At 45.1% G+C, this 24,514-nt stretch overlaps 1 protein-coding gene across 3 annotated transcripts in view; it reads right to left on the bottom strand.

The window, feature by feature from the left end:
* The window catches only part of LOC142571285 (golgin-45), a 125,062-nt gene that overhangs the window by 66,542 nt on the left and 34,006 nt on the right, over positions 1 to 24,514 (bottom strand). For all 3 annotated transcript variants that reach the window (XM_075679523.1, XM_075679525.1, XM_075679524.1), the window contains exon 5: positions 5,076 to 5,204. In XM_075679523.1, the coding sequence (XP_075535638.1) occupies positions 5,076 to 5,204 (129 nt within the window). The remainder of the gene's footprint in view (positions 1 to 5,075; positions 5,205 to 24,514) is intronic.

The raw sequence follows: 24,514 nt of genomic DNA, 5'->3' as shown, positions 1-24,514 counted from the left end.
GAAGCAAATTTTTATCAAAGGTGATTGCCTTGTCTCCAAGCAGCTGTTGAAAACGACACAGGAGCTGTGAAGGTTTGCAATCCCCGAGCTCTTCAGTATGGAGAAACTGCTGTAGCCATCATTGTTCCAACATTGTTGTGTGTTTGACAGGCTCACTCGCGAGGATGTCGAAAGGGTCTGTTGCTGGAGGTTGATGGATCAGGTCATGAAGCTCGGTGGAAATTTCGGGTGGCAGCGAGAATATGAGATGATTGAATTTTTGAGTCTGCGACATTACCAGTGTGATGGCAAACTAGCTATTTACTTGAGCGATCCAGAGGTGGGGGTTTGCTGGCCAGTACTGGCCTCAGTGAGAGTAGCCCTGTCGCACTGTGGTGCAGGGGTCATTCGATCAGTCATCCACAACAGTGTTTCCGTGCTGATCAATGGAAGCATTGTAGTTGTCGCCACCCATGTCCGCTGTCCGTGGTCACCAATCTTGTGGCATGCAAAATTGATGATTAAAATGAGCCACTAATAAAGGGAAAATGAGACCTCCACCCGAACGTAGCTAAGTGCTACAAAGGAAACCCATACGGGTTTCTTGAAAGAAAAGCTTTGCAGTTGAAGAAAAATTCATCCTGGTCCGGGACGAATTTATCTCTTTATTCATTACTTCCCTCTATATTGCGGGTTTTCGCAGAACTATTACGTCACAATGAGCCACAATAAACAGGAGTATATGTTTATTGAAGAGAAGGCCCTAGCTGGCGGTCGTTCCTCGGCGGATAAATCTCCTGACCACCATGTGCTGCCTGCTTTGCTTCCTAAACAATGGCCTGTCCCCAGCCAGCCGCCGTTCTCATCGTCCTCGACATCGATGCTGCTACAAGCTAATACAGTCGCCGACTGATTTTCCGGACTCCAAAAATTTGGACATGCTCGATTATTCGGTCTGCTTCGCGGCACCGCCATTCTTCCCATAGACCATAATGTATAACAACTGCCGAAAGTTCGGCCACGTTGCAACCTCTCATCTGATTTTTCGGACACTCCTTGAGCCAACTCGATTGAGAGCACCATGCACCGACTCTGACCGGTGCATGGTTCGACTTGCTGAACGCCATTTTTGTTTTGAACGGAGCCTCCTTGCTGCCACACGAAGTGGTGCTACTGAAAATCCCCGCTCATCATCACCGTTTCTGCCACGACCTACTGAACTACGGACCTGCACAGATCTCTCTGCTCCAGCACGCCTGGTCTAGTTCGCCTCTTTTGCCGCCAGGGACAGAATGTACAAGCAGAGTGGCGCTAGTTATAACCTGTTCACTGTCGTTTGCTTCTGCGATGTGTTCAGCGCTCCTGCTGCCATTTCGGCAGGCACAAAGCACTTGTATTGGTGGTAAATGAATAAAGTCACAAAGATAAAAAGAAAGCAGAAATTTGCGAATGCTTTGCGTTTGAATTGTGAAACTGGAGGAGGAGGAGTGGTGCAAGAATTGTAAACAACAAGCATAGTTGGCAGCTGCAATGCTAGATCAAGGGCAAGAAATTTCCCTTTCCTAGCCTCCGTAAAAGACTGGAAAAGTTGTTTTAAAAGATTCATAGGATAATCTAGCTTTTCTGAGTTGATTACAGATAGCCTAACGTTGTAGGTGACATCAGGATTTACTGATGTGTGCCGTAGTGAAAGGCAGATGATCTGGTAAAAGTATTTACGAGTAAGTCCTCCGCCCGATATGTGCAATAGATGGATCGATTCTGTTTCAAGGAAAGGTGAGCATATCTTGTTTTTAATGTCATTGGATGTCTAGCTCAGTAGAAGGCTGGCAAAAGCTATCCCAGTGCTTTGAAACGTGCTGCACTGCAGGCCTTAAATCGTGTCATGGAACTCTTTTCAAACTGTAAAGCTAGCTTTTCTGCGTGGTACGGCGGCAGCATAACGGTAGTGGTTAAGATACGTACGCAGGGAAGCTGTGTGATTCTCTTTTTGAACTCATGATGGATCACCGGACAACATTTAAGAGCTAAACGAGTGGTAATTGTTGTGTCGTCGAACATTACAGTGGTTTCAAGTTTCTAAAGAGCGCAGAAGCGAATTTTACAACATATACAATGAAACTGTTGCGTACGTTACGAACTCTATAAACAATGTGACATAATAATCTGCTTGAAAAAGGCAATAGGAGCGGCTATTTAACACTATTTCAGAGAGCAGTGGACTACACGCTCCAAAATGTTTCAGCCAGTCAACTTTTGGAGCCAAGTGACCGATCAAAGCCTTGTGACATCACTGTCACTGTGTTAGCGAAAATCATCAACTAGACAAGCAGTTCGTCACAACACAACAGCCGCCGTACTAATTACAACGCCGCACCAGTCAACTTGTAGAGTAGCAGCCGAACAGGTTATAAAAGCAACACCAACGGCCAATGGTTGAACGATAGTGGGCGCAAGTGGCTCCCATAGAAACCGGATATCTGTGCAGGTCTGGAGTTCCAGTAGGTCGTGGTTTCTGCCTGGCTCGATAGAGTGGCTCTACAGCAGTTCCGGTTTCAGCTTAGTAAGTCATGTCAAGACAATCCAGCAGCTGATTTGTTTCTTTGCGCACGCTAGCCTAGCACGACGCTGCGAGTAGGCCACGTTTTTCGTTTGTGCGACTGGTGTCGGCATGGTGGTGTTTGCTTTGTGTGCTGTGTCGAGGTTCCGGTGATCCAACGCGGCACATGGAAGCATCGCGTCAAGTGTCTAATAGCGCCGACAGTGCCCGCGCAGACTGCACGGAAAGCGGGTGCCGGGAGGCCTAATATTTGTCGCCTTCTGATGTGCTCCCTACTGACGTGGAAAATGTTCTGCAGAGACCTGCGTAGTGATTGCATTGCGATTCCGGACACCGTCTCATTTGACAGTTTCACAGGTTCTGAAACTGCTGTACTGACATGCGCAGAACTCGACGAGGGCGAGATCATTCGTCAGGTTTCTGCTGCGCCGCCGGTCGATGACTCCGAGTCGGAAGATGATGCACCATGTGCTACGCTACCGTCGAATGCGAAGCGTGTACAAGCAGTGACTGCTTTCAGCCACCTATAGTGACCGTACTGAGTGACTGAACCTCTCCGAGATTCAGGCTTATCTGATTCCGCGTAAACGGAATAGCGTGCAACGACGCATTCACGATTTCTTCAAGCCTACTGCAGAGCCCGAATAAGTGCGTGGAAATAAAGGATTTCATTTTTTTTCTTAATCTGCTTTTTCGGACACCTGTTTATTCGGACATTTCCGCAGTCCCCGTGAGGTCTGAATAAACGGTCGGCGACTGTAACTCCAAAAGTGAAAGCTGGGCAAAAAAGTGACAATTTCATAGGCGCTCGATATAGGGTAGTTTATACGTTACTATAGTCAAGTGATCTCTATAGCGTTTTACTGCAGCAGCTCAATGTTCAGTGCAAGATGCAGAAAGTATTACAGTGAAACCTCATTAATTAACCTCTCATTGATTCGGAAGCTTGGATAATTCGAACATGTCCTCTGTTGTCGCCAGACACCAGAGGACCAGGTATTATTTAAAGCAATCAAACTCTCATTAATTCGGACAACTCTCGGAGCTTGGCAAGCACGAAGTGGTGCAAAAGAGCAAAAACAAAGGTAGCATCCAACCAAAATGAAGCAGTGGAGTCCACATTGCCATAGTCATCAGCGGAATCATAGATGAACGACAGCAACGCCGAAATACTTTGTGCCTAATTGTGCCTTTAAAACTTTATTTTTGTGCGCACTGCCGTGGATAACACCGCATCGGCCATGTGCCTTTGTAACTGCGTATTTACCACACATGATCGCGTCGATAGCGTCCGTGGTTTCATTCGCAGTGGTTGCAGCAAACTAGTTTTATGTTTGCTCGGTGTGCACGTCGGCCACGTGCTTTCAAAACAACATAGTTGACATCTATGATTGCGTCGATAGTGACTATATAGTGACTGCTGTTTCGTCAGCAGTTGTTGCAGTAAACGGTAGTGTCGTTTTGACTTGTTGCATTGGTCAGCCGCATGCCTTCAGAACTGCAAAGTCGCCGTCCATTATCACGTCAATAGCGGCCGTGGTTTCATCTGCAGCGATCGTAGCAAACAGTAGTTTCGTTTTGACTGAGTGCATAGCTGTCGAGGATGAAGGGCCCCAGCAACATTGTGATGGACAGACAATCTGTTAGCCACCAGCTCACTGGTGAAAAATTAATTGGGATGCACGCAGTAGCGAAAAGAGTGTCTGAGATGATACGCATCGCAACCAGGCTGTGAAGGAAGCCGCGAAGCCTTTACTGCTACAAGCTCTAACCAGTCAAGAGATGACGAGAATTGTAGCTCCACCTTGCTTTTGTGCAAATTAGAAACAAGGTTTGCCGATTCATTTAGTAAATAAAAGTGTGTTGATGTAGTAAGCATTTCTTTACTATTTTCTTGATACCCTCGATAATTTGACATTCTGTTAATTCAAACATATTTCTTTTTTCAGTTCTGTGAAATCTAAATTAACGAAGTTTTACTATACTGCTATACAGAGGCGTGGGCTACCAAGTCCTTGATGTCAGGAAAGGCTGCGCGCAAAAAGCGAATTGTTACCACAAGCTGCTCCCTTCAGTTACTATCGCGTCACAGCACAGTTGCTGGCAGTTTCAGCAAACAATCCCTCTCCACTTCCATGGTACTGCCATTGTGCAGGCCAGCAATGGGGAAATGGGACGACGCTTGACATGGTATGCGACATGCAGGCCTTGGCAGTTTCAGAAGTGCTAGCAAAGTCGCTGGTGGTTTCAGTTCTCCACTTCTATCATAGCACCTGATGATAATAGCAATAAGTGCATGCTGCTTTGCATCACGGTTCAAAAATGAAATTGCGACTAGGCTCACGAAATAACAAGAAGCATTTTGGTACCAGAATATAAAAAACCAGGGGTTACCATGTCAAATTCAGGGAAATAAACATTGTATTATACTATATGCTGGCTTTTACGCTCCCTTTCAGCACATTTTGATGTCAGTAACACATAACCCTGACACACAAATATGTCAAACCCTGGCGAGGTAGGCAAAGATGCGCACCGACAAGTGGCCGTCAGGTTCGCCTCCAGATGCTGGTGCTCGCTGACCATCCATTGCAATGCCTCCTGGAAGTCATCACACTGGCGCATGAGCCGGGCCTTGCAGCTAGCCAGCTCATCCACTAGCAGACTGAAAGCATCAAGAGATAAAAGTGCATTTGCCTGTCATCCCAGTGTGCACATCCCTTTACATTTTTAAACAGACCAGGATACCTTGACTGAGATTTCCACTACACCCATATGCGAGGATGATTGTGAAGAGAAAAATTATTCTGGGACACCGCATGTCTCAGCATTTGCAACACCAAATCTACACTGTATTATAATGATTAAGCTGAAAATGTGCTCTAAGTGGCTAAAGAAAGGGCATTTTGTAAGCGTGTAAAATAAGAAAGGAGGCCTCAAGCAAAAACGGAAGTTTATGAGCCATCTCTCATCTTTACCAACACCAAGAACTCTCAACGTTTTGCGACCCCTCATTTCTCAAAAATAAAGCACTGTCTTGCCTTTTGTGGTCTTCTGCAAAGGGGATTAAAACTTAGAATGTGATTTGCAGTGCAACATTTCAGTAATCTGTGCCAAGAGACATGGTCGCATTGCAATGAGCCCATGTCAGAGCTAATTAACCTAAACTTGGCAACTCAAATTACGAGTTCTAAGTTCCCCCCATCAGCAGTGATATACATAATGGGAAAGTAATGTCACACTAGTGCGTTGTCTGCAATGAATAGACCATCCGGCTACACTCAGCTGCTGACATGGCACACAAACATTTTTCACGGTTCAGTACTGCTGCCGAGCATTCCCAGCTGCAGGGCTCATAAAGAACATTTGACTCAAGATTAAAGGACAATTCAAGACTTTCAAAGATGTCGATAGCCGAATTTCAAGGAGAGGGAAAAAAATCTAATTTGTACCAGAAGAACCAGAGTTTGGCCTAGTTGGTGTTTACTGCATATCACATTGACTGCTAATAAAGACGAGGACAGAGGAAGAGAACACGAAAAGATGACATGGGTGGTAGCTTTCCACTGATTTATTCACGGCCACATGTAGCAATACTATATAGACAAATATAACTGCGCAGAACGCAGCAACAAGACCACTCATCAGCCTAGTGGGGCAACCACTAATAAAAAATATCTCCCAGTGAAACAGCCTAATGGAAGTGCTATCACTGACAGTCTTGGCCTCTCTTTCTTATATGATATGCCTCTATCAGTTCATGTGCAGTCTGGTCCTGTCTTCTCCCTGGAATCTTTTATCTCCTTGAAACATGGTCTACAGGGGCAGGCATTACAGTACACAGGCAAGTGCACCAATTTGTCATAGGTTGTACCTTTCGCGACTGCATTTTGCTCAGTCGCATTCAAGACTTCTAGGAATTGCTCGAAGATCTGAAATCCATACTTGAATGGTATTCCTGCTATTATTCGGCGAAGCCGCGCCTTTTATGGCAGTGGTAGCAGCTGCAAATCAGCCATTAAAGTGTACTGTATTTACTCAATTCTAACATGCCCTCGATTGTAACGCGCACTCTTTTGCCGTGACCTAAAAAAGAAAGAATAGTCCTTTACAGCACTGCGCATCTCATTCTTTCATACAGAAATACAACTTTCTCTCATTTCCAAAATACAAGGATTCACTCCCAATGAACTGAAGTTGTAATAAAAAAAAATTCCCAATTTCGCCCAAAAAGCGAAGCATCGATTACGAGAGCAAATTAGTGGACAACTATATGACAAGTAAGGATAGCAGTTTTATCGGCCATATAAACTTTTAAACATTTGCTTACAAGCTAAATTAACAAACATGGTGTCATGCGTGCACAAGCAAACATGAACACGTCTCACTCAATGACTGCAGAAACTCTTTATCAAAACACTGGAGCGAGGAAGTGCGGCAGCAGGAGCGAAGGAATTGACCTTTATGCGGCCTCTCGCCTCAACGTGAACTAAGCGACAAGAACACAGCGCGGTGCGCCTAGATGCGTAGACTCTTGTCTCCGTCACAGATCACTTTCAAGATAAAGGCCGCACGGCCACACCGTATGCAGCAGCTGCCGGTGTGAAAATGCCTGTCCTGTTTGCTCCAGTCCTGCATGCAAGTTTTGGGAACTCTGAAGGCCCTTGATGCGGCACGATTTCCATACGTCTCCGCATACGTGATCGCTTTTCTTTTAATTGTGGCATCGTGATGAACTCAGCATGTCTTTGCTGTCGGCACTTCCATGCTGGTAGAGCAAACGCAGAAAACGGGAAGACGGACGGTGCACTAATCTAAGCCAAAGGAAGCATTGCCTAAGCACATGTACTGCAGCACACGAAGGAAGCTACGGCAGCTAGGCTCGAAGCGTGTACGAGGCGGCCATTTTGAATTGCCAATGGCGATATGGTAATGCAGATTTAGGGTCGTACTCGATTCTAACGCGCATGCAATTCTTGGATCCGCTTTATTGGAAAAAAGTTCGCATTAGATTCGAGCAAATACGGTAAGCCTTAGGGCTTGAGATGTGCAGTAACAAAGATGTCACAAGCTTTTCGTCATCATATCGCCTCCCATTTTTTTACTTGGCTTTTGCAGCCATGAAAGCCATCTTGAAAGCTAGTTTCTGCCTGGCCAGAAGAATATGAAGTGAGCTGTCAATTGTCTCTTCTGTAATCGCACTAAGCTTTATCTTCATCAGAAGGACTTTTTCCTTCAGGTTTTCAAGCCTTGAGGTTGCATGAATGGCTTTAAAATGTAGCATCCTCAAGCGAGCAGCCTGGTTTTTCTCGCTATCCTTTTGCTGCTTCATTCAGTGCAAGAAAAGCTTCTTGAGAGTCCGGCACTGAGCACATGTAGTATTAACACACAATGACGTGCATGTGTTGCGCCTCCACGTTTCACCATGCCTTGATGCCACCACTGACAATATTTTGGGGTACTCCTTTGCAGGACAACCCTTACACAGCTTAAGCTTATAGCACAAACCATGTGAAGTCTTCTATATATTTCAACTCAGTGGCCTAACGTGCACTCTGCGTGGCACAATTCAACTATCTGTGCTGACACTTTAATTAAGGTTGTCTGACAATGCCACAGACATTTCTACAAGCAGGATATTCTTTCTTATTCCAAGCTCGTACAAAACGACTGTTGCATCAACAACGTCAAGGGACCAACCTCGAATTTTTTGTGGTTTGTCCCCTTTCATCGTGCGACTGAACATGTGAAACACATTCTCCACCGGCATTCTCTCATCTGTAGACAAGCTCGCTTCGTTGTAGGCAACTCCGACAGCAGCATTCACACACTCACCTTGTTTCTTCTGCCTCTTTTGTTTTGCTGGTGATTGCCTGTTACCTGGTGCTTCGCGTTTCTGTGTGGGTTTCGAGAGGTAACTTGGGCAATTCGGAAACAGGCAAGACATGGTGTCTTCTTTCAGTGTTCATTTGTTGCATGGTATGACCACAGTATCACCACAAATATTGTATTCTAAGGCCTTGAAAATGTCATCATTGATGAAGTGGAGGTAGCAGACAGAACACGAGCTTGAAAGCTTTTTGTCCAGCATTTGTATGGCGAGCTCAAACTGTTGAAAACGCTCAGCATGCGAGGTGCCTTGAAAAAATGTCTCTCATCTTCCACAGATTGCATGGAGTCGTAGCCGCTTTTACAGCCTGGCACGAAGCAGCGTGGCATAGTTCATGCAATTGGCAGCATGACACACAAACATGAGAAAATGATGACTACAGTGAAACCTCGTTACTACGAACACTACATTAACAAACTTTTCAGAAATCCACTGCTGAATTCTTAGTTTCAATGCAAAAACATTTCAGCACTATGAACTTCAGTATACCGAACTTTTCAGAATAATGATCATTATTCAGTTTTCTTGTGATGTTAACAATGCCTCAGTACTATGAATTAATATTTCTAAGCCTGGGGGTTCTTATATTTCCGTGTATCTTTCATGGCAGCCGAAACAGTGCACTCTAAAAAGTTTACACCCTTCGGAGTGTATATCTGCCACACAACAATAATCGTCATCTGCCTTGCTTGCGTTTCCTTTCTCGAAAACGCCGTGCCCGCTACTTTGCTGTTGGCAATGCTATGTCATGCTGATAATGCGCATGCCGTTCGTCACTGGGAAGTACTGGGCTCGCAGCGTTAAAGAACGAAAATGTGGACAGGACACATGACGTTTATTATTGTGTGGCAAGATACGACTCAAAGGGTGTAAACTTTTTTTAGAGTGTAGGCTAGCAGACGACAAGGCGCAGAGGGCGGCCATCATGGCGCATGGGTTTGGAAAACCTGGGATGACGCCCAAGTAAAAAAAGAAAGTGGGCTAGTGGAGGCAACGATGCATGAGATTTTGTGAGCACATGCTCCGCCCAGAAAAGTGTCGCCTAGCAACGGAGGCGCATCTCTTCCTCCTTTCACCCTTTTTTCTGTGCACGCCTGTTTCTTTCGCATTTCTGCGGCTGTACTAGCTGGTGCGTGGTGAAATGTAACCTCCATACTTGCGGGGATGTCACACAGTTGCACTTTGCACTTTCAAGACGGTGTCGTTTATGTGCGCCTGCACTTTGACATAGTTCAGGTGTCAGCCTCCAGCAAGATATTAGCGGAATCCATGGCAAGAAATGTGAAAAACAAATGAAAAGCAAGAAACATTGCGCTTTAGAGGAGACATGGAGCTACATTTTTGTCGATAGTTTTCTCGGCGTCAGCAACTGTTTTGCAAACATCATTCTTACTATAAGGTGCTTAGGTGGTGCGCAGTGCAGAATCTCTGCAAAATAGCAACAGCAAGTGTGCTGAGAGCCAAAAGTGACATTTTCGTGAATAGCTCATAAGGAATGGTTAATCTTGAGGCTTTCACTACAATTAAATCTGAATATAACAAAATTGACAAATGCTCGAAAATTTTCGTTACACAGATTTTTTCGTTATATGCAGTTTTAGCATGAAAATCCAAAAAAGAAATGCACAAATTAAACAAACGGGGAACTGGAGATTGTGGGGAGCACCCACCTCCATTTCCTCCCACGTACCCGCGTCGTCCCGTTCGCACGTGGCGGACGGGTTGAGCCGGCGTAGACAAGGGAGAGAGGCACCTACGCGCCCTCCCTTTCTCCGTCGCTCTTGTGACGCGCGTACCCCTCTCCCCCACGTGGCTCATGGGAAAGGAAAACGTATCCGGCGAGCGAGGAGGACTTCCCCTCGCAAAAAGGTAAAAAGGCATAAAAGCACGCCACCGGGGGAGACTCTCTCTCTTGGGACGCCGACACCTGGACTGCCTGGACGAAAGCACCTGCCACATCCCGTGAGTGATCTCGTTTGTCTGACCCACCCAGACAATGAGGCAAGCCTATTTACTACTATTACTGAGAGGACGTCCCTCTGCGAGTGTTCGCTATTGCTAATAGCAATAAACATTATTACCGTTGACACCGCTGGTTGCCTTATTCGTTCGAACCCGGCGTAGCCGTGATTCCCGCGCTACGGGTTGGGAGTACCACGAAGCGACTGCGTGGGGGCTAGATCCGGAGCTCGCCTTCAGCCCTAGCCACACGCAGAGTGGAACCCCCACAAGATACTCACCCAAAACATGTTTATTTAGCAGCAAGAAACTTATTTTGCTCTGTTGCTTGTTCGTGAGGGACGGCAACATTGAACGCTCATAAGACATCAAGGTCCACAACGCTGTTCCATCATCGCCAAGTGAGCTCACAACGCGGTGCAAAACATCAATCGCACCCAGCACTTCCTTCGTGGAAGGCAAAGCACATGGTGAATCGACCTCCAAAGATCTGTCGTTGTCACTATGGTATTGGATACTTTCCACCAGTGCCTCATCCAAGATCTGTTCCATAGTTACGGCGCAGTCGTCCGCATACAAAAAAATCGCAAAGCTACACATCTTCCAGGGCTGCTCCATTCGAGCGAAGTGAAATCCAAGCTTCAGCAAGATTGGGCGGGTCTCAAAGCTTTTTCTCTCCTCGGTCAGTTTCTGCAGCCTGAACCTCTCTTGTGATCCGGGCCTTGCTGAAGCAGTTCATAATAATGTCTGCACTTGTTTCCTGCCAGGATGCTTCAAGCATGTGAACTGCTTGAAAAATGCCTACCTTTGTTTCCCGCTGAAGACGAATGCTTAGAAGCAGCCTTTGGATTAGTCTACGGCAGTAGGAACACTTCGCACCACAGGCGGAGAGTTTTCATTTTTCCAGGTTTGCGGGGGACCAGCTTTCCAAACCCCACACACACACATATATATATATATAAAATTTCTTGTGCTTGAAGAAACTTCGTGTGACCTCGGAGAGTTGTTCACTAAAGCGACGGCCTTATATGAAAATTTACAAGACCTCATAGTAGGAGACAGTTCAATTTCATAGCCTGAGTCCTCCCCCACCACCAAGAATCTGGCATGTCTCGATGGTGTACTTTTCCTTCGTGTAATTGTCGTATACTTCGTTATCACTAATACAGCTTCGCCTTTCCGGCGAAACTACAGCCTCTCTCTGCCTTCCCTTTTTTCTGTGAGTCCAAGTATAAGCGCTCCTGCGCATGAGTGCTGTTGAGTCTGATTTCAAGTGAATCCGAATTGGCCTCATATCAGTTACTGAGTGAGTTATACAGGGTACCCCAACTATTATGCACGAATACTTAAAAAAAAGAGCAGTTGTGTTACTCGAAGAAAACCTAGTGCATAGTGTTTCCAGTCCACTGGAGTAGCCGCCAGTAATTCTTTCGTTCCTGAAATTTAATTTGATAATTGCAATTAATTGTCTATTTCAAGAAGTACTATCCTAATTACCAAAGTGTCATTGAGGCATTTGTAGGCACACTCAAATGACATCTAACTGCTGTGTTTTCAGCAACATACTAATTGCAATTTTTTCTGGCTGACAAACAAACCTCATGAAATATTAAAAATACCACGTGACTGCACCCAAACCCGCATCATAAAGCAGCACCCTCAATAAGCTGATTGAAAGCAACTGCATTGCCTGTCGCAAACCCAAAGAGAAAGTGTGTCAGCTTCATAATGGTACAGAAGGAGCACCAACAGCAGGTTTCGCATGCTTTGCAGCTATTCCTTCCTCTCTACGTCACACTTATTATCCGACTCTCAAGGCCGACTAATCCCACTGATAACAAAAGCCACTTGATAACATGGCCGAAGCGTCAATCTGACCCCACACGAAAAGCGATGTAATAGGCATAGGATGTTTCAAAATCCCGGCTTTACCAATACCACATTGAAAGAGTGTGCACGCAGTTATATCCCGTGCCAGAAACCTTAGAAACTTCCTTCGGGGCCAAAGTCAAATTAAAGTGACGGTTTTCGTTTTCATGAAAGTGTCTATATACGTGCCGCAAAAACAGGTTCGTGCCATAAAATAAAAGCAAAATAAACAGATCGGGAAGTGACTCATGTGTTTCAAGAAGGTAAAACTGATGGGTTCAATAAAGTAAATAGCCACTTCTAAATGAGCCAAATAGGCATCGAAATGTCTGCACACACAAAAAAAAGCTTCAGCTCTCAGTGTGCCCTTATCTATGAATTCGTAAGCTCCGTTGAACACCAGCTGCTGCCTAGAGGCCATGTTCGAATAGGTCTCCTTCTGCAGCTTCAGTGGTTTTCTTATTGACCGACGTTCGAATTCTACAGCAGACATCCGTTATCCTTGTCTTGAGCTAATCTGATGTCGGTCTTGATCGTAACCATGATATTCCATATAACCCCAAAGAAAGAAATAGAGTGGAGAGAGGTCAGGTGAGCTAGCCAGCCAATTTACAGGCCCGTGCTTTCCAATCTATTGCGCATGAAAAGTAGCATCCAGCCAGTATCGTGCTCGGCTGCTGCTGTCTGCTGGTGCTCCATCTTGCTGATACCATATAAGTGGAAGATCTAACAGCGGGAGTCCACTGAGAAACTCATCCACCACTCCTGCAAGGATCTTGTCCTCGTATTGCTGTCCAGACAGTGTGTGATCAAAGAAGATGGGACTGATTATAGCACTGGAATAAACTCGCACCCCACATTGAACGACCATTGGTACTGGTGCCAATTTCGCTTTGCCCAGTGTACATTGTAGTCACTCCAATAGTGTGCATTATGCAAATTTACCCAGGCATTTCTGTGAAAATTGGCTTCATCTGTGAACATCATGTTGCTCAAAAAGTCCAGTGACTCATTGGCTTTTGGTGCATGATTGGTGCTGGTTAAAGTGGTACAGGTGAAAGGTGGTCGTTTAGAATCCTCCAAACTGATGACTTGCAAATTGGTATCTGAGCGGCCATGCCCCTCACGTTAGCATGAGGGTTTGATGCCCTAAATGCTAGAACATCCTTGCATAGGCGAGGACTCAAAGATGGAGTCCTACGCCGCTGTTTCTTGAAGCTGCCGGTTTGTCTCAGGTTTTTAGATGCACCTTCAAACATTTGCATTGATGTTGTGAATCCGGACAGGCCGCCATTGGAATATGAACCTGGCAACATTTAACGCTAGAACGTTATCTAGTGAGGCGAGTCTAGCAGTGCTATTGGAGGAATTACAGGGCAGTAAATGGGATATAATAGGGCTCAGTGAAGTTAGGAGGCCAAAAGAAGCATATACAGTGCTAAAAAGTGGGCACGTCCTGTGCTACCAGGGCTTAGCGGAAAGACGGAAACTAGGAGTCGGATTCCTGATTAATAAGGATATAGCTGGTAACATACAGGAATTCTATAGCATTAACGAGAGGGTGGCAGGTCTTCTTGTGAAACTTAATAAGAGGTACAAATTGAAGGTAGTACAGGTGTACGCCCCTACATCCAGTCATGATGATCAGGAAGTCGAAAGCTTCTACGAAGACGTGGAATCGGCGATGGGTAAAGTCAAAACAAAATACAGTGTACTGATGGGCGACTTCAATGCCAAGGTAGGTAAGAAGCAGGCTGGAGACAAGGCAATGGGGGAAATGGCATAGGCACTAGGAATAGCAGGGGAGAGTTATTCGTAGAGTTTGCGGAACAGAATAATATGCAAATAATATGCGAGTGGGATAGTGAAAGTGGACGTGGAGGAGCCCGAACGGCGAGACTAGAAATGAAATAGACTTCATACTCTGCGCTAACCCTGGCATCATACAAGATGTGGACGTGCTCAGCAAGGTACGCTGCAGTGACCATAGGATGGTAAGAACTCGAATTAGCATAGACTTGAGGAGGGAACGGAAGAAACTGGTACATAAGAAGCCGATCAATGAGTTAACGATAACAGGGAAAATAGAGGAATTCCGGATCCAGCTACAGAACAGGTATTTGGCTTTAACTGAGGAAGAGGACCTTAGTGTTGAAACAATGAACGACAATCTTATGGGCATCATTAAGAAGCGTGCAATAGAAGTTGGCGGTAACTCCATTAGACAGGACACCAGTAAGCTATCGCAGGAGATGAAAAATCTTTATCAAGAAACGCCAATGTATGAAAGCCTCTAACCCTACAGCTAGAATAGAACTGGCAGAACTTTCGAAGTTAATCAACAAGCGTAAGACAGCTGACATAAGGAACTATAATATGGATAGAATTGAACATGCTCTCAGGAACGGAGGAAGCCTAAAAGCAGTGAAGAAGAAACTAGGAATTGGCAAGAATCAGATGTACCGTATTTACACGATTGTAAATCGACCCCTTTTTTAAAATTTGAAAGTCTGAAGTTGGGGGTTCGACTTACAATCGAAACCAAAACATGGCCCGCCAAAAAAAAAAAGCGATGCCAACGAGAGCTACAATGTAGTTACAATTTTATGTTTGCTCTATGGCCCTACCCGTATCTTTTCGCTATCCCGCGTGTTTGTTCGCTTTTCGGAAGGGTTTTTCAACATTTTTGAGAGTCTTACAGTGCATGCAACACTCGTGGGGGGGTGTCGATAGTTGATGGAAGCGCCGCTGTTCCCATTTGCGGCGGCACCCTCAGAACGGCGGCGCTTGCGGGGAGTATCAGTAGTTCATGGAAGAGCAGACACCGCTCGCGGGTTTCTCTTTCTCTGTTTAAAGGCATTGGTATTGGTTTGACCAACTTATTGACGCGCTCCACTTGACTGCCGGCTACGTGCTACTTCTATGCTTCCCCAGTCGTCACGAGTGCTGCAGGCCCACTAATCTTTCGGCACTCGTTCACAGCAGCGTTCAAGAGAGCTGCCATCCTTTACGCCGAAGAAACAAATCACTGCGCAGCGGGCCGCAATTTCGATGTTTCTAAACAAGTGGTGCGAGAGTGGCGACTGCAGCGAAGCGAAATTTTCACCCTGTTGCGGCAAATGAGAAATTTCCCACGTGCCGAAGTCTGGACGCTTTCCGGAGCTGTAGGCTAAGCTTGCGGCGTACGTCGCTGAAATGCGTGATCGGTCCCTGCCATTGAAATGCGACGTGGTCATGAAACAAGCCCGGACCTTCGCCTTAATTTTAAGGTTCTGCTCCGCCGTGAGTACAGCGAATGGCTGGCGGCAGAAGACTGCGAAATTACGCCAACCGGACCTGTCAAAAGAGCCTCCCTGACGGCTGCGTGTGGTTGGATGCATTTGGCGTGGGCTGCTGTTCTGCAAGATGTCCTGGTGCGGTCGTTTGCCAAATTTGAAATTTCGCTGGACAACGACGCGCTGTGGGACTGTAGCAACGATGACGATGGCAGCACTAGTGAAGACGAGTAGTCCAGTGACCATGTCGGCTACTAATAAATTTTCGTTATTGAATGCACCCTCGGGTTTTTTTCTTTTTTTTTTTCCGGTCAAGCGATATGGGAGGGTCGACTTACAATCGTGTAAATACGGTATGTGTTAAGAGACAAAGCCGGCAATATCATTACTAATATGGATAAGATAGTTCAAGTGGCTGAGGAGTTCTATAGAGACATACAGTACCAGTGGCACCCATGACGAATGATAGAGAGAATAGTCTAGAGGAATTTGAAATCCCACAAGTAACACCGGAAGAAGTAAAGAAAGCTTTGGGAGCTATGCAACGGGGGAAGGCAGCTGGGGAGGATCAGGTAACAGCAGATTTGTTGAACGATGGTGGGCAGACTGTTCTAGAAAAACTGGCCACCCTGTATACGCAATGCCTCATGACCTCGAGCGTACCGGAATCTTGGAAGAACGCTAACATAATCCTAACCCATAAGAAAGGGGACGCCAAAGACTTGAAAAATTATAGACCGATCAGCTTACTGTCCATTGCCTACAAAGTATTTACTAAAGTAATCGCAAATAGAATCAGGAACACCTTAGTCTTCTGTCAAGCAAAGGACCAGGCAGGATTCTGTAAAGGCTACTCAACATTAGACCACATTCACACTATCAATTAGGTGATAGAGAAATGTGCGGAAATATAACCAACCCGTATATATAGCTTTCATTGATTACGAGAAAGCATTCGATCATCATCATCATCATCATTTATTTTTCCTTAAGGACCCCTGTCGGGGTATTACATAAGGGGGGGGTTACAGAAGATAAGGATAGAAACAAAGATATGGTTACAATTTCTTGCAAGACTCAGCCTGTGGATTCGCATTAAAACAAACAAACAACAACAAAAAAAGCCAAGAGGCACACTGAATAGAATGCAAAAGCAAATCAGCAGAACAGTCACAATGTGAGACGGCAATCGCAAAAGAATGAAGGCACAGTAAGGTCATTATAAGGTTAGGGTTTAAGGTGATCAGTAAGCAGCTGCTTGAAGATAATGGGGTTGCGCTCATTGACAACTCTATCTGGTAAATTGTTCCACTCTATAATGGCGCTAGGCAAAAACGATTGATTAAAGGAAAGTGTTGAACCATGCAAGCGCTGGATGCTGCAATAGTTAAAAAGGCGACGAGATGTACGGGTTGGTGGGATTAGAAGCCTTCTATGCAGTTCGGGGAAGTTATAATTATATAAGTCGCTGGAAAAGGCACAGTTTCGCAATTTTCTGACGCAACACCAATGGTTCGAGTCCTGGAGATGATTTAATCGCGCTGACACTTTCTTCACGGCTGTATCTGGAAGTGATGAATCTAGCGGCACGATTTTGTATTGATTCTAACATATTAATTAAGTAAGCTTGGTGCGGGCTCCAAATAGCTGAGGCGTATTCAAGTTTACTTCGAATAAAAGTTTCATAAGCTAGTTTTCTTGTGGATGTGGGGCACAGCGCAAGGGTACGTCTGACGTAACCAAGTGATTTATTAGTGTCGGTAGCCAAATTTGTTGTAAGGTCGGACCAGGTCAACTTGCTATTAATAGTAATACCGAGATAACGATACGACTCAACGGTGGATAGGGCTGTCGAGTTTAAAAAGTACGAGTGATTCTTGTTAGAGTGTTTACGGGACACCTGCATAACTTTACATTTGGAGATGTTAAGTTTCATTAAAGAGTTGGAACACCAGGTTTCTAATGAATGTAAGTCTTTTTGAAGCGTTGCATGGTCGGCTGGGTCTGTAATGCGATGGTAGATTACGCAGTCATCTGCAAAAAGTAGGATATTGGATGATATGCCGTTGGGAAGGTCGTTTATGAAGATGAGAAAGAGAAGGGGACCGAGGACGGACCCCTGTGGTACTCCGGAGATGACGCTAGCAGTGGTTGAGCAATGATTTCCGATAGCTGTGTACTGGAATCGATTAGTAAGAAAGCAACGGATCCATGACAGTGCGAGAGGGTCGAGACCGAGGTATGAAAGTTTGGCCAAAAGCCGCTGATGGGGAACACAGTCAAATGCTTTGGCGAAGTCTAGTTATATGACGTCAGTTTGAAGTGATGAGTCTAAATTCAGGTGAAGTTCAGTAATAAATTCAAAAAGCTGTGCATCGCATGGCAAACCAGGCCGGAAACCATGCTGATTGTGAAAAAAGAAGGAATGATCACCGAGATGACATGCTATTTGCGAATATATTATATGTTCTAGGAGTTTACAGGGAATACTCGTTAGGGAAATGGGGCGATAGTTGGAAGGATCAGAGTGGCTGCCTGACTTATATACCGGAACCACTTTACTAATCTTCCAGTCATTTGGAAGTGAACTATCAGTAATGGACTGGGTAAAAATTATTTGTAATATTAGACTGGAAATTGCTTTCGTACCTTTTAGTATCTTAGCAGTGATGTTATCTGGCCCGGGGGCACTAGAAATCTTCAGGTTATCAATAAGTTTCATAATGCCTTGAGAAGTAATTGTAATGGGAAACATGAGGGGAAAACTGTGGATGGGCAAATCAAAGTCCTTCAGTGCAGGCTCACGAGTGAAAACAGAAGAAAAATATGAGTTCATTACGTCTGACCGCTGATCAAGCAGCACGTTTGAACCGTCAGGATAAGTCAAGGAAATGTTATTGGAGCTATTGTTTGGTTTCAGAATATTCCAAAATTTTTGGGGGTTGACACGTATGATGTTAGGCAAATCGTGGTGGAAGAACTTCTTTTTGGATTGTCTCAAAGTGCTAGTGTATTTGCACAGGCATCTGAAGTACTTGTCCCACTTTGAACAAGATTTAGAGCGTTTCACATCACGAAACAGACATTTTTTCCTTCCCGACAGCCTCCGAAGTGTGTTGGAAAACCTGGGTTTTCATAAATCACCGCGAATGCGAACAAGAAGTACATGTCTCTCAACAAGCCATAATAATTTATTCTTAAATAACAACCAGTTTTCATCTACTGTACGAGAAGGAGCAGTCTCACGAAAAAAATGTGAAAAAGCGTTCAGTTCAGTGTTAATTTTGCTAAAATCTGCTTTGTTGTAGTCCCTAATGTATTTGGTCGAGGACTGTCTGAAAGGAACTGGGATGCAGAGATTAAATAGCAGTAATTTGTGGTCGCTTAGACCAGCTACGGATGATACCGATTTTGTTATTTCGGGTTTAGAAACAAGGACAAGGTCTAGAATGTTCTCCCCACGGGTTGCCATATTAGCCATCTGAGTAAAGTTGAATGTAAGGATTGTGTCGAGAAAATCTTTGGATTGCTGGTTATGTGCGTCTAGATTTGCCCAGTTAATGTCCGGAAAATTAAAATTGCCACAGAGCATCAAATTCGCAGACGGGAAGCGTGAGTAAAGATTCGCTAGTACAGAATTTAGTTCATGGTTGAAAGAAACATCACAGTCAGGAGCGCGATAACAAGCAATAATCACAGTCATACTTGACCGAAGTGATATATTTACACACAAAATTTCATGTTGACAGTTCAATTTGGTGACATATGAAGGAACACTTTCTTTCACAAAAATCAAAATGCCGCCTCCCCTACGCCCCAACCTGTCAAGCCTGTGAACAGCGTATGTTTGGCTATCATTTAGTAGCTCGTGGTCAGCAATATTTGGATGCAGCCAAGATTCCGTAAGTATAGCAAGGTCAGTATTGTTGTCTTTCAAGATAGATTCTAGGGCGTCTTTCTTAGGCAGGTAACTACGCATGTTTGCGAGCAAGACCGACATACTTTGATAAACAGGGACAGTAATCGAGGTGTGGCAGGTCTGGGGGGGAGAAGAGGGGCGCGCATGCCTGGAGAGACGCAGTGGCCGCTATGCCCTCAGTTCAACTATACAATCAGATTCAGCATTGTACGTGAATTGTTTGCCATCAAGCAGCAGCTTGTCAAAGTGAAGTTTAAATGATCTGCCGCTCTGTTGTCCATGAAGATAAAGTTTCCTTCGCGCCTGTCGAACTCTGGCTGAGTAGTCCTCACGAATCGAAAAATTCGTGCCCTTGAGCCTAGAAGCCACTGCAAGAATTCTTGATTTATCTTTAACTCTTGCATATTTTACAATAATAGGCCTAGTTTTGTCTTACTGGTAATGACCAAGTCGGTGTGCACGCTCCAAGTCGTCTGTACTAACGGATAAACCGAGTTGCTCGGAGCAGAATGATACTATTTTTGTCTGAGACTCAAGCCAAGTCTCACCCTTTGTGTCTTGAATTCCACAAAAAATTAAGTTTGAACGACGCAGGCGATTTTCTGCATCATCGAATTTTTCGGTAAGAACTTTGATTTCAGTAGAAAGTTTTGCAAGGCTACCATTCACGTCCGCCTTTAAACCTATTTCGTTTGACTGAGTCGACTGGACAATCTTCTCCAGGGCATCAACGCTAGCCGAAAGGCTGGTCACGAGGGTCTCGATGTTATTCTGTGATGCTCGGATTAGAGAAAGTTCGGACAGAACAGAGCTTTGTGATGTTTCTATGCGAGATATGGCCTTTGCAATGGTTTCAATGGACGGCGGTGAAACGTCAGTTGGTCCTGGGTTTAATTCTACGTCGCCCGACAGCAACAGGAGCAGAGTAATTGTGTTAGCATTGATATATAGAGATAACATTTCACACAACAGCCCACAACAAGTTCCAATAACACAAGGGGGGCACGACACCGCAAGAAAACAGCGATTTCCAGAGCGAACACAAGCCGCGTTCGGAAGGTAACTGACCTGCGTCAAGAAGGGGATTTTTGTGACCACTGTCGTTGCGGTGGCGTGCCCCAACTGGCCCCAGTCCGGTGGTGCAATATGTAGTCGATGCGGCTGTCCCTCGTGCATAGTTGCTCGATGTTGCCGGACGAAAAACCGGACTGTGGCAAGGAACGGCCTGTGTGAGGTGACTTGCGAAGAATCGTTCAGGGCCATGGGTAGCATCTCGGCGGGTGCGCTTTGGTGATAAGCCAGAAACGTGTTGCTGCCGTGGAAGCTCAGCCGAAGCGACAATACGAACCACAGGACAAGAACATGCGTCAAGAAGGGGATTTTTGTGACCACTGTCGTTGCGGTGGCGTGCCCCAACTGGCCCCAGTCCGGTGGTGCAATATGTAGTCGATGCGGCTGTCCCTCGTGCATAGTTGCTCGATGTTGCCAGACGAAAAACTGGACTGTGGCAAGGAACGGCCTGTGTGAGGTGACTTGCAAAGAATCATTCAGGGCCATGGGTAGCATCTGGGCGGGTGCGCTTTGGTGATAAGCCAGAAACGTGTTGCTGCCGTGGAAGCTCAGCCGAAGCGACAATACGAACCACAGGACGAGAACCTGCGTCAAGAAGGGGATTTTTGTGACCACTGTCGTTGCGGTGGCGTGCCCCCCTGTCGAAACCTCAGCAGTCATGGAGGCATTACAGAATCAGGGTGCAGACGAGCCGTATGTAAAAATACTGAAAGATATCTATGCGGCTCTACAGCCACCGTAGTCCTCCATAAAGAAAGCAACAAAATCCCAATAAAGAAAGGCGTCAGGCAGGGAGATAGATCTCTCCAATGCTATTCACAGTGTGTTTACAGGAAGTATTCAGAGACCTGGGTTGGGAAGAATTGGGGATAAAAGTTAATGGAGAATACCTTAGTAAATTGCGATTCGCTGATGATATTGCCTCGCTTAGTAACTCAGGGGACCAATTGCAATGCATGCTCACTGACCTGGAGAGGCAAAGCAGAAGAGTGGGTCTAAAAATTAATCTGCAGAAAACTAAAGTAATGTTTAACAGACTCAGAAGAGAACAGCAGTTTACAATAGGTAGCGAGGCACTGGAAGTGGTAAGGGAATACATCTACTTAGGGCAGGTAGTGACCGCGGATCCGGATCATGATATTGAAATAATCAGAAGAATAAGAATAGGCTGGGGTGCGTTTGGCAGGCATTCTCAGATCATGAACAGCAGATTGCCATTATCCCTCAAGAGAAAAGTACATAACAGCTGTGTCTTACCAGTACTCACGTACGGGGCAGAAACCTGGAGGCTTACGAAAAGGGTTCTACTTAAACTGAGGACGACGCAACAAGCCATGGAAAGAAGAATGATGGGTGTAACGTTAAGGGATAAGAAAACAGCAGATTGGGTGAGGGAACAAATGCAAGTTAATGACATCTTAGTTAAAATCAAGAAACAGAAATGGGAATGGGCAGGACATTTAATTAGGGAAGATAACCGATGGTCATTAACGGTTAAGAACTGGATTCCAAGGGAAGGGAAGCGTAGCAGGGGGCGGCAGAAAGTTAGGTGGGCGGATGAGATTAAGAAGTTTGCAGGGACGACATAGCCACAATTTGTACATGACCGGGGTAGTTGGAGAAGTATGGGAGAGGCCTTTGCCTTGCAGTGGGCTTAACCAGGCTGATGATGATGACGATCATGATGTGAATTCGCTTTTGTGGTGATAGGTTTTGCGGCAAAAGAAAAGCACCATCTGGGGTGCACTTCACCTACGCTAAGAGAACAGCTATCACAGCTTGTTTGCAACTAATTCCAAACGTGATGTGTTAATTCGGCCGAGGCGCAGCAGATAAGGCACTGGCTCGATCAAGATGTTTTACAACGAAGCTTTATATGGCTATCCGATTCGTCCGTCCGTCTGTCTGTCGCCTGTACGGCGAAACTACCCCCTGCCAAACCATGTGAATGCATGAAAAAAAAAAGAAGCAAAAGAAAGGCGCGCGATTGGCTGCGCCAGTAGTGATGTTGTTGCTTTCCATTGCAGCCGAGCGGGCACCCAGCAGCTTCTTTCCAGCTCTGACACGGGTAGGAGTCGTGTCATACGTACTCCTGAGGAACAGGCAGCTTTCAATCAGCAATGCCGCGAGCATAACTGTGAAGAAACTCGTCTACGTCATCCTGATGCTGCAGCCCAGGCACAAGAACAAGCTCGTGCAGGCGAGCGCAAGCAGCAACTGCGTACCGAGGATCCGGCAGCCTACCAAGCCGTCATTTAATGAACTGTCGGAATTAACCCAGTGATAAACACCGGGGCCGCACGTTTCCACTTCGCTGGTTAACCATCTGTACAAAGTGCTTGGGCAGTGATTTTTGCTTTATTGCCTTCATTTTGTTCTAGCAAACTCAGAAGGGGCCGGTTCAAGGGCGCTGCTTTATGATGCGGGTGGGAGCACAGTCACGTGGTATTCACCACATTTCGCAGGGTTTATTTATCAATCTGAAAAAATTCTTAACAAAATCGTATGTTGCTCAAAATACTGCAGTTAGATGTCCCTTGCTTGTGCCTACAAATGCCTCACTGACATTTCGATAATTATGATAGTATGTCTTGAGTTAGATAATTACAATTACCTAACTAAATCTTAACAACAAAAGATTACTGGCAGCTACACCAGTGTACTGGAAACAATATGCACTAGGTTTTATTCGAGTAACGCATTGTTTTTTTTTTAATCTTGGTGAATGATGGTTAATTGGGACACCCTGTATATACTTATGACCTGTGCATGCAAGTGACAATGTTTCTATCCCTAATTAATGTTGTAAGTTATTAGAAGTGTTCTTAATGAGTCCTTTGTTTTTGTTTTGCTTACTGGAAAGACAAGTGATACTGAGACACATATCATTCACATTCATTTAACACACTGTTGATAAAAGACTCTGCCGAAGGATTTACTAAAGTCTACAGGTTTTTGCAGGGTCAAAAAAGCACGCAAAGCATTTTGAAGCGAGGTAAACATACAGCAACATATTCATTCTCTAGGCATAAGCTATCCATACCTTTAGAAATAATTGTTAATTGGCTGCCTCCTGTTCTTCAAAAATGTAATAAATTTTGTCCTGTCTATATACAGTAGTTAAATATATTATGTATGTGCATGGTGTTTACAGTGGAAATTTAAAACAATGTTGAAGTGAGAAAATACAGATGTGGCAGCCACTGCTGGTATTTCTAATGCGCTTGTTCACCTATTGTCCGGATTTGCAGAAATAAAGTAGAGTATTAATTAAAATCCGTGCACGTGCGCGCTAACAATGATGCAGTAAGCTATTAGCCACAATAAAATTTTAAGTGAAAAGGTCGAGGCAAGTCAAAAGAGACGTCAAATAATGTAGGTGGCAAAACTATGGCAGTGACACGTTAGGTTTGGAGGGGGGGTAGCCTTCAGCATCGCCGGGGGGCCCCCCCCTCCGTATACCTCCGGAGGGGGCTCGGGCCCTGGAGCCCCCCGTAGTCGGTGCCTATGCTTCACACTGTTAATAATTACTCTCTCAAGGGGCTGAATGAGCGAGGTACAGTTCGCTGGTAAAAACTGGAGTTCAATGTTAGACAGCTCGAGGCCTTCAACATTCAACAGATGTCTACGAATAGACAAATTCTGCGGCCTTGTTTCTTGATATCTTTGTTGAACTCTCTCAACCAGTCACTAAATACAGTCAAATCTCGTTGCTACGAATCCCACATTAACAAATTTTTCAAATTTACGAATATCTTAAAGATCCCTGCCAGATTCCCCCTACTTTCAATGTAAAAATATTTCAGAACTATGACTTTCAATACAGTGCATATTTCAGTATAATGGACGTAGTTTATTTTCACCTTTATAACCAAGGAACATCAGTATTACGAATTTGACTAAAAATAACAGCGCCACAACTCTTGCGTGAAACAAACCGTGAGTTCATTAGCTATCACCATCACCATGTCGCAGTAGCTATCATTATCACC

This window comes from Dermacentor variabilis, chromosome 2, assembly GCF_050947875.1.
Source record: "Dermacentor variabilis isolate Ectoservices chromosome 2, ASM5094787v1, whole genome shotgun sequence".
Taxonomy (NCBI): Eukaryota; Metazoa; Arthropoda; class Arachnida; order Ixodida; family Ixodidae; genus Dermacentor; species Dermacentor variabilis.
This window is presented reverse-complemented; position numbering and strand designations above follow the sequence as displayed.